General features: G+C 35.6%; 1 protein-coding gene across 1 annotated transcript in view; it reads left to right on the forward strand.

Annotated features, from left to right (window-relative positions):
- The window catches only part of FHL5 (four and a half LIM domains 5), a 31,476-nt gene extending 20,822 nt beyond the window's left edge, over nucleotides 1–10,654 (forward strand). The window contains exons 3-6 of the mRNA XM_033094505.1: nucleotides 477–651; nucleotides 1,568–1,737; nucleotides 5,382–5,568; nucleotides 10,429–10,654. Coding sequence (XP_032950396.1) covers nucleotides 477–651; nucleotides 1,568–1,737; nucleotides 5,382–5,568; nucleotides 10,429–10,592 — 696 coding nt within the window. The 3' untranslated portion in view covers nucleotides 10,593–10,654. The remainder of the gene's footprint in view (nucleotides 1–476; nucleotides 652–1,567; nucleotides 1,738–5,381; nucleotides 5,569–10,428) is intronic.
- Nucleotides 10,655–11,631: the final 977 nt, after the last annotated feature.

The following is an 11,631-nucleotide window of genomic DNA, read 5'->3' on the forward strand; positions in this document are numbered from 1 at the left end:
CCCACTAAACCCAGTGTGCCCTGATACCTTTCACAGCTACAGCCTATTCATCCCACAGTGCACATTGCTGTATTTTTTTTTTCTTTTTCTTCTTCTTTTTTTTTTGCCTTTCTTTTAGTTAGGTGATGTTGAGATTTTGTTTAGTTAAATCTCAAGCAATAATAGGATATGAAAACCTAAAAGTAAAAATCATCCCATGAATAACCTCTCTTGCTTATTAAAGGAAGGTAGAAGAAATTTGAAGAAAGAGGGAGTCCATTTCTTTTCCATCTGTCTTTAGTGACCAACCAAGAAAGCCCCAGTCCTTAGCTCTTAACTGCCCCAGAGATTCTCCTCTCTATGGGTAATAGTATCAGTAACAACTTTCCCTCAAGCTACCAGCACAATGTACTGGCAGCAGAGTCCCAGTTGTATCTTTTAAAATGGCCTGTTATGTTGCAAGCGCATTTAATTAACTTTTATTCCTTGTCTCGAAGGATCTTTTTTACAAAGGCAGGCACTGGCATAAAGGATGCTTCAATTGCACCAAATGCAATCAATCTTTGGTGGAAAAGCCTTTTGTTACCAAGTATGAACGCCTGCTGTGCTCTGAGTGCTATTCTAATGAGTGCTCCTCCAAGTGTTTCCACTGCAAGAAGACCATCATGCCTGGTAAGAGCACAAGGGACTTCTGGTGTGGCTGGAAGTACAATACTGTGAATTAGGCTCAAGCACGGGAAGGATACAGTAGCTAAAAAACCCTACTTTTGAGAAAGAGATCTTTCTTGCTATCTCTTGATCTCATTTACTATACAATCAAAAAGATTCTTCTTTCTGTTTTGAACAGATAAATTATAGTGTTCTGTTTATTTTCATAAACCTAAAGAAACATTTTGAAACAGAATGTGAGCCATAGAATAAAGAGAAACTCTATAACAATAGTACTAACACTGCATTAAATACATTGTCCTAGACATAACCAATGGCATCAAAAAGCGTAATCTAGCACAGGAGAACGGGGCCAACCACCATTTGGTAGCTTGACCCCCCAACTGATTTGAGGATCAGTCATCTTTATTTTCTCTCAGGGAAGAGAAGGATCCGTGTAAATCATTACACTTTTAGGCAAGCACTAGTTCTTTATGTTTTGATCCTCTTCTCAATGGATAGAATCATGCGAACATGATTCTCTCATTTTCTTATTACGGATTTAAAGATTTTCTAGGAGACCGTAATGCACAACATCAATCTCAGGACTTTGTGCCCCCTGGCATTCCTAATATCCCTGTACTGATGATTATGGCCCATTTTACCTAAACCATATGCAGCCTTTCAGAGCCTCCACTTGTAGTACGTTCACATCTCAAAACTGTTCCTTCTAGAGTTTGCACTGAAAGATTGATTCATCATCATCATCGCTGAACTCTATTTACTTTTTTTTTCAAAATAAATGTTTTGGAAACCAACAAAACATTATTTCTTATGCAGACAATTAATTTATAATCTTAAATTTAAAATATACTTTTTTAAGTAATTTGGCATGTCTTTGCTTAAAAGATACTAACAGATTCTTACTTTTGGTGTACAGGTTCCCGCAAAATGGAATTTAAGGGAAACTACTGGCATGAAACCTGCTTTGTGTGTGAGCATTGCCGGCAGCCAATAGGAACTAAACCTTTGATTTCCAAAGAGAGTGGCTATTATTGTGTGCCATGTTTTCAGAAGGAGTTTGCTCACTACTGCAGCTTTTGTAAGAAGGTAATTATCTAAAGAGGATGAAGCTTGTGGAACCTTCCAGACCATTGCTTTTTAGCCACACTATATATTTGGAACGAACTAATACTATCATGTTAATCTGTCTTTACACATTCATGCTAACTTGAATTCCAACATGTCCCAAAGCATTACCTGTCACAGTGAGGATGGCCATCTATTTTTATCACCATAAAATTCCATCCAGTACATGAATTTAATATTCCAGTTCCATTAACTGCTGTAGAGGGCACACATCTCTCTTTGAATACAAAATATTTTATATAAAATAATTTTTGATCCATTTAGTTTCAGAGAAATATAGATTAGTTTCACAGAGTGATGAAGTGAACCAATTTAAATAAGATGTTTAACTTCTCACGTTATGTCTCAGAAATGTAAATGTCTTGTGGATTTGAAGCTTTAATGTTTCTAAAGAGTAGATATGTAGGCTCAATAAAGAGATGAGTTGATCAGGGGAATTCATTAGAAAGAAGGCTTTGAGTGGTTTCCTTTACTTCCAGTTCCAGAGTATTGACTTGGATACTCATTCAAACATATTTTCCAATAGAAAATAGTCAGTTTTTTTCAAGTAAACTTTGTCCAATTCTTTTTTATCCTCTAAGCTTTTCTGTGAAAAAGTTTTTCATTTCTATCATCTTGATAAAATCTGTCTGTAGTCCATAAAATATATACTGATGTTCTCAAAGAAATCCTTGATGTGTGAGGCATCATAAGTTTAAAATAGCACTATAAATTGCTAGGAGAAAGCTGAATCATGAAAGCATATTGGATTAGTACAGTGGTTTCTAAACACTTTTGATCTATGGGCTACTTTAGCAGATCTCTTAAGACCTCTTGTATGCTTGCATCTGGACAGCTAGAGGTCTCGTTACCACTTTCTACAAATGCATATACAAACATACATGTGCACACAAACACACACACAGTAATTTTCTAGGTATATTTAAAATACTAGCATCAAAAAACTCCCAAGTTATAATTATTAAATTACACAATAATGATGGCTGAAAAGTACAAATAATTGTAACATAATATAAAACTATCTTCTTCCCGGAGATTTCCACTACTTTACCAGAAGCACTGACTTAGAAAATGACTTTACAAGCAACAGTCAGACCCTATGACCCTGAGACATGTGAAGCTCCAAAGAATTACCAAAGTCAAGACATATGTTTAGAAACAGATGCTGGAAATACAATGGATAGATTGTACCTATGTTAATCTCACTATTTTAAGGGATAACTAAGTTGGCCATTTTTAGGTTATGTTTCTTAAAGAATTATGCTAAAACATTACTGAGACTTGTGGGAATTATCTTAAAATCATCTAAAGTTCTTTCAATGGTATGAAAATTCAAGAAAGGACGGTCTCTAGAACATCAAGTTCTGAGCAACATCTGAAGCCAAAGCACTGGCGTTTCTCAGGTTATGGAAGGCTGTCCTATATTTAGGACATGATTTGAAATCACCAAAAATTTATGAAATGTTTACATTGGGTAGTAGACAGATCATGACATGCCAGATTATTTTCTATTTAATTTTTTAATCTACACGTTCTTTAAGGAAAGCTGGATATAAATGTTTCTGATCAAGATGATCCAAGCTGAAGAAAAACAATTAGTTGCAAAGACCAAATATAAAACAAAATAGATAAAAATTACTTGAGGATCAAGCCCCCTTAGTATGTTTTTCATAGATTTTGTGAAACTAGAATTTATTTTCTACCAAACAGCAAGTAACCTCAAACTATAAGTGCTTTAAATTCCAACTTCTCAAAATTAAAACAGAGTATTCTGTGATTCATCGCCTGTCATCTACTGAGCACAAAATCATTATCATCTCGACTTTGCCAGAGAAGAAAGTAGTTCTAAATCCTGGGATCAATCAGTGGCACAAACCAAGCTTAGATATTAGACTTTATCTTAGTCCCTTTGCTTCTTCAAAAGGAACATAATCGCAAGCAAACTATTTTTAATGTTCCAAGTTTCTTCTCCTTAATTAAACAGTCTTTGCTGTACATATCAAATTTTATTTTGCTGTGAATACATTTTTCAAGTTTTCCATCTTTTAAGCATTGCCTGCTAACCATTTGATGAAACAAATCAAAGGAATCTTAGATTCTGCTGTGCTTGCTGTAAGGCATTTGAAGTCAGTGGGGAGTATTTTAAATTGCTTGTGTTCACACACACCATTATTTTTCCCATTTACTTATTTAGTATAGTATACTTTTTTCCTTTAGGAAAAAATAACTTTTCTTTTGAATATATTTAAATTTTAACATATTTATTGTAAGATTTTGAAATATCTTCAGAATAATCTTTTCAAAAGTCTATATCATAGACAAATAACATTTTTTAACTTGTCAACAATATAATGGCTTAGAATATGCTCTATGTTTTCTGCATCTAGTCAATTTGAATACAAAGAATTCATGAATAATCTCTGATTACCACATTGCTTCAGTCATTATAAGACATTTATTTACATGAACACATTCCAGGTTCCACAGCTACTCCATGAGCTCAGTAGCCATGGATTTGAAAGACTCTATGACTTAAAAAGTGCCACACAAGAAGAAGTGTCCAATATTTACCCATCAGATTCTGAAGAAAGAATCTGTCTCCGCCCTTTGGAAAGTAGAATCCATGGACTAAACTGGTTTCGAAAAAATACTATATTATGGAGGAATAATAACCTTCTCTGATAAAATGCCAGCACATCATACATTAAGGCTCAATGTACAACCAGTGTTAATTACTTAGAGGCCTAAAGCTGAAAACACACACATATGCCCACAGTATCCAATTTGTATTAAATACAGTATTGGAGTTGCTTTCCAAACACTTTTTCCCTTGCTGTTTATTCACTCATTCAACAAAGACTTATCAACCGTTTACCAGTACAAAGTAATCTTGCCTCAGAACTATATTAATATTTAGGAACACGGGCTGTGGAGTCAGATTGTGCAGGTTTGAATGTTAGCTCTGTGATCCTGGCAAGTGACATAACCACTCTAACCCTAAGTAATTGCTCATCTCTTAAGGGGGAAAGACACTAGTCTCTACTGTATAAGTGTATTGAGAATATTAAGAAGAGGTCAGCCTAATATAGGGCTGAGGACTGTAAAAACACAAGAAATTTTAGTCATTAGTAGATGACGGTGCTTATCAATTCCATTCAGGGTTGCCATTGCTGGATATTCTTGAACCTGGCGTAATGGAAAAAGCTTTTTTCAGCATCCTTAGAAGGTAAATGAGGAAACAAGAGCATGGTATAGGGAATATCTTAGCTCTACTGGCAGGTCTTTGAAGACCAACAAGAAAGTCATAGAAAGATAAACAAAGGAATCAAGAGCCACCATTGCTTTCATCTTTCTAGATCCATTATGACTCTGCTTCTTTTCTGTTCCATCATGGGGGGAAAATTAGGATATTTCTCACCAATTCAATTTAATCCCTATAACCTTTTGCTTCTCGTATCAATTCAAAAAAATCATAGGAAAAGAATATCCTGATACAGGGTGATTGTGTAGCCTAAAGAACCACTTATGGACATAAGACAGAATCACAAAAGGTCTGAATTGTAATGGTTTCCACGGTCATTGTCTTTTGTGTGGTCCTTTGGCAGGTGATAACTTCAGGTGAGATAACATTTCGTGATGAGCCATGGCATAAAGAGTGTTTTCTGTGTAGTGGCTGTAGAAAAGAGCTCTGTGAAGAAGAGTTTATGTCCAAAGATGACTATCCATTCTGCTTGGACTGCTACAACCATCTTTATGCCAAAAGGTGTTCAGCCTGCACCAAACCCATTACTGGTGAGTTCTTCAGTTTAATACGGTCCTACCATGAGATAGTTATGACTAGGTAAATGCTATAGAGTTAATTTAGGAAATGCATGTAAAAATGGGTAGTCTTTTCCTTATGTTTCCTTTTGAGCTAAACACACATGGGTACCCATTTATAAATGTAAATATTACATGGACCCCTCAAGGCAAGTAGAGAGTGTAATTAGGGGAGCTATGCTCTGCGGAGGGGAATCAATGCTAAGCAAAATGGTACGGCTCTAAGTAATATAATAGTCCAGGGAAGGGGAGAACAGGATGAGCTGAGAGGACGGAGAAAACCTTCATGAGGATATCTGAGTTAGATCTTTAAGGATTTGAGTGGGAGGAAGAGAGTCTTAGAAATCAAAATCCGGCTTCATTCCAAACAAGGGTGAAGGGACCTTAAAATAGAAAAAGTTTTAATAAATATCACTATTACACAAAAATCCAAAGCTGTATTAATTAGGGTAGCGTAGGTTAGGAATTGATTAAATTTTATTTTAATATGCTTCTAACTAATGTATTATTCTCTTTTCTCTCCATTTCCGTGCAATAAGTTTTAATTATAAATAGATGAAATAAAACAAGATAGCATTCTGCTGGAGAAACAAAGCACATGTGACATGATTTGAAAATAACATAAATGGCAATTCAATCTGTGTTAAATAGATTTTCAAAGCGAGAAATGCATTATATTTTCCTCAGAGACACCTCTAAAATGTTAATCCTATAGTAAAGGAACTGAAGCTAACGAGACACCTGAGAAATCCAGCAACTATTCTTTAGGCAACTTACAGTCACTGAATAATGTCACTTCCCATTCCTAGTATTCTTAGATCATATTTCGTTTTTTCAGTTCAACTTATGTAACATCGAATTAAAGATTATTGTATCCCTGTCCTCCTCCTCCGCATTCAAATATATCAAAAAAATAAAATTAGAATCTTCATGAATCTTTAAAGAAAGAAAACAGCTTCGCTGCAAACCTAGCTTGACAGGCTTTCACTGACTTGCAAGGGGAGAGAGAGAATTACCTGAGGAAAGAGTCCGGTCCTGATTGCCTGTAGGGGGAGCCATATCTTTCAGAATCTCACACTTGCCCATAGACTACATCTGGCCAGCAGGCATGTATTGTGTGGCCTGCACATGTTTGGAAACATGTAATGCAATGTAATATAAAATCCATCTCACAGCCGAAAGTTAAAGAGCCGGCCAGGGGTGAGCCAATTACCCTCCCAGTCCCTGGCCTGGTCATTGTCATATAGAATTAAGCAGCTACCCCATAATGTATGGCATGTCTTCTGTTTCCTTACACCTTGTTTCCATCACTTAGTCACCTTTCTGCCCTCTCGAGTACTTGCTCTGGTAATCCCATACAATCAGGCTCAAAAGCCTGGGCTCTTAACTACTCTATTTTCCTGCCTTTTACACATCTGGCAGTTCCTGCAGTCAAGAGAATAAGCCATTGTCTTCACTGGTTTTAACTAGGAAATGGGACTTCCAGAATTGCAACAGTAGCTGGAGCTCCAAAATCTCCTAGTAGAATCTGCAATTGTAACCCAACAGAGTCAGTCTACTTATTCTAGAACATTTTTCATGAGTTAGTCAGAAAAAAAGGGGCTTCCGTGAGGAAATGAGAAAGTTAAACGACTCAAATGGGTTTGAAAACTTTGTGGGGACCCAAATAGCTAATACTAGTCTGCAAAGAGCCTACACAAGCCCTGCACTTAACGAGTTTCAATTCCGATCCGTAACAGATTCATCTGTGTAATTAATTTTTTTTCTGATGGGTTCTTGCTGTTCGATCACTGAGCCCAGCTTTTTAAGATTCAGACAGAAAAATCACATTGCTCTGCGTGTAATGTAAGGATGATCAGGAAGCAGAGATTTGACGCAAAAAGTAATCCAAATGTAGGACTATGTATTTACTTTAAAATAATCTGTCTTTTGATAATTATGTTTATCTTCCTTTAGCTCAGTGACAGAGATACCAGAGACTAAAATGCCTACAAAAACTTGCAACTTACACTTTAATATTTTTTTTATCTGACTCTTAGACATATATGTAAGTCCTATAGTAGTGCTTCTTTAACATCGAGCTATTTGAACTAATGTACCATAGGGAATTCTTATACTGCCATATGTTTATCTTCTGAAAGTTGCACATTTATGTAACCAATATGTCACCCTAAGGAATTATAACTATAACTATAACTATAACTAAAACTAAGGAAGTATAGTTTTGAAAACTAGAATGTTTTCAAAATACTGTTTTATATTAACTAAATCTATAAGTCATCAGGTATAATTTTGTTTAATCCCATCACAATGAGCTTGATTCATCTGAACAAACTCAAGGCATAACTAGATTTGTTTTCTCCCCCTCCAAGATAGGACTAACCAATCAAACTTTGGAGTGACAAGTACTCCGTACTAGAGTAAATTGCCTTGGTCTTGCTTCTGCCCCTGACCATCGGTGACAGTGGGTAAATCCCTTCTGAGGTCCTCATTTGCCTTATTTGCAAAATAAGGTGTTGAAATGGATTACATTTTAGCTTTCTTTCAACTCCTTTAACTGAATGGAGTTTCAAACAGTAATTCCTTCAGAATGGAATGCTAATGTTTTGGGTTGTATTTTTTACAAAAGATAAATTCAGACATAATTTGGTACAGTTTAAAGCACGAACTCTCAAACCAGATGGCCTAGGATTGAATCCAGAGCTGCCACTCACCAGCTGGCTGATTTGGACAAGTGGCAGGACCTCTGTCAAATGTTGTAGGCAAAGTAGCGTTGATGATAATATCTACCCCATGAAGGTGAGGTGAGAGCTATATGAACTAACACATGTAAAGGGCTTAAAATAGTGACTGGTTCATTCATCTTCATGTGCTCAACAAATGCCAGCTCTTATTTTACTGAATTTTCAGAAACCAGATAAAACAGGTATCAGAGACCTCTTTCCTGGAAAAGTTTCTTACTGCAAATTACCCTCATGACCAGAGAGAGTGAAAATATCTAAAATTGAAATAATTTATAAACACCTCACATGATGAGTCAGGCCTGCCTTAAATTTCTGCTATTATATGCTCCCATTGGTTTTCTTCTTTGTAAAATTCTGGAAGAATGATTCTTACATTTGCCACTTGTACAGGCTTAATAATAAAATCAAGAAAGACTGATGAACAGCAAAATGCTAAATGTGTAATAATGAGTTTTACAAACAGAGGATTTTACATGCATATATATAGAATATTATTCTTGTAGCCAGCTTTGAATTACATTAGAAATTTAATTGGTTTATTATTGATTTACTTTTATTAGAAAGTGATAATAGCATCATAAATAGGAAAATAAAAGTTTGATAAAGTAGAGGAATTTGATGTAAATTTATCAATGAACTAATAAATTATATGTAAAGACATTTCTAGGATGGAAATAAGTTTATTATCATATTTAAAGAATTTATCTGCAATGAAATACTTATTCATTCTTTTACTTCACCATCCCAAATGGAACATTTGGAAACTATATGTGAATCGACACATGAACTATTTTAGCCTTATTCTATGGATGATAATCAAATCACAGGAAGTTCATAGCACTAAGATCGCTTAGCAAGTAAAAAAGACCAAAACCTAAAGCATCCCAATTCCTAGAACTTTTTTCCTTTTCTACAACTACTCAAAATCAATTCCTTGAACTGTTCCCTGGATTGCTATTAGGGATAAAGTCTCACTGAAGACTCAAATTCTGCTACCATGTTTTAGCTCTTTCACTGAGTTAATTGATTTCAAGATTTTTTTCCAAAATGTTTCAGAACTCCACAAGAAATAAAAAGTTGATATTTAGACTATTTTATGCATTTAATACCAATTTGAGCTGCCTTGTACAAAAATGACATTATTTTTATACATAAAAATTTCCTATTGTTATTCATTCTTGAAAAACACAAAAATATAGAAAAATGTACATCTGCTTTCCTAAACTTCCTTTCTGGAGGTTTCCATCTGCAGTCAGCGGATGGAAATATTCATTCAGATATATCCAACCGTCGCAGCAAAAGGATTAGAACCCCCTGCCTCAATAAGGCCCAAGTTGAAGTGGTGGAGGCTGACACTTCTTAGAAACTAATCATTAGATAGCAGGGCCTCATTGGCCAGAGTGATCAGATTCACAGATCTTGATGGCAAGCCTAGGCTGAAGTTGTCTCTGGACAAGGTAATAAGGTCGTCACATTAGGGTAGCTTCATGAGAGTCTGGATGAAATTCTCTATTTGGGGTTTTTGGAAATTGTGTCCCAAACCATAATATGACCATGGCACTTTATCCTAAGTAAAATCAAACATGGAAAAAGAAGAGAACTAAAAGTCATTAAAACATCAGACATCAGGCTGAGAAGTATACATTTATTTTATTTTACCTTAATTTTGCCTCTAAGAAAAACAAGGGCACTAAAAGAGAAAGGAGAAAGCTATTTATACTTAGGTATCTCTGACTTGAAAAGCTATATATACCATCTTCCCTCAGCAATATACTCCATTTCCTTATCTGTTTTAGCAATCCTTATCTGCTTCCAAAAATATGTACTTTGTATACCCAGATTCTATCTACTTTTGGAGATGATGGAAAATTTTGGTTGGGAATCAGGCTGGATGTCATAGGAGGGACTTGGCCTATCGGTGACATTCCAAGATGGACACAGAGCCCCTGGGAGCTGCATTCTTTTTTAGGTTACTTACCTAAATCTTGCTCATTGCTGCATCTCCGGTTCCTAGAAGAGTTCCTGAATAGAATGCTCAATCTATTCATGGAAAGAACAGATTAATTCTTTCTCTCCAATTCCTTTGCAGGTCTCAGAGGTGCCAAATTCATCTGCTTTCAAGACCGCCAGTGGCACAGCGAGTGTTTTAACTGTGGGAAGTGCTCAGTCTCCTTGGTGGGGGAAGGCTTCCTGACCCAGAACGAGGAAATCTTCTGCCGCAAATGTGGCTCTGGGGTGAAGACTGACATCTAGAAGGAGATAGCCCTCCCCCACCTAAAATCCACCTTGTTCTTGTTCTCACTAAATCCAGAACTTGGTTAAAGTAGTATTTCTGACTTAACTTTTAGAAAATATTAATGTAGAGTTTATAATGGAAGTGTTTTTTGCACACATTCTGACTGAACTGTATTATAAGAGCTCAAAAAAATCACAGTCTAACAGAAATGAATTTATACTAAATCACAAAGGCACCTCTCCTTGTAAAATACTGCACTCTGCTGTCAGAAAGATAGGAAAATATCTCTTTATTGTAATCAAGTATATAACCTATCCATAGAAGTCATGGACATTATTACTGACGATGGATGTTTTTCAAAACTGCAGAGTAAAAAGGAAATGAAGAGATCAAATTAAAAGGCACACGTGAGACTAATGTTTGCATTCCTAGTAAGCCAGCTACACATAATGTGATAGACTGGCTATGAATAGAACAACACTGATCAGGGAAAACTGATTAGCAATCATCACATTTAAGAATTCTGTCATTTTATCATTCTTTTATTGCTCACACATACTGGCTTTGAAAAACAAAGCTGCAGTTTACCCTCATGCACACTGCTTTCTCAGCTGGTTGTTTCCCATGTTTAATCAATGGAATTTGAGAATTGTGGATGCTATGGTTCTCATACTCTACATAGATATGAAGGGGTCCTTTCTACCTGGGGATAGTCAAAACATTATCTTCAACACATTTTGTATTAAATGTATTCTCAAAGCCCACAATGATTTTTCTAAGTACTTACAGATAGCATGAAAGAAAATGTCTATTATTTCAAATGAGCTAACTGGGATAATCATTGTCCCCAAAGGCAAAGCTTTAAAGTAAATAGATCATTAAATCATCACTTGTGGAAATGAGTTTTAGGGAAGGGATTGAGTGTTGGAACATGACTTTCATCCAGATATCTACAGGCATAATAGCATGCATAATTAGCTCTGAGCCTCATGCATTTTGACTTCTAAAATTACATAGATGATTAATGGAAAGACATAGAAGTGGGCTTTAAAGAAA

The sequence above is a fragment of the Rhinolophus ferrumequinum genome, chromosome 3 (genome assembly GCF_004115265.2).
Source record: "Rhinolophus ferrumequinum isolate MPI-CBG mRhiFer1 chromosome 3, mRhiFer1_v1.p, whole genome shotgun sequence".
NCBI lineage: Eukaryota > Metazoa > Chordata > Mammalia > Chiroptera > Rhinolophidae > Rhinolophus > Rhinolophus ferrumequinum.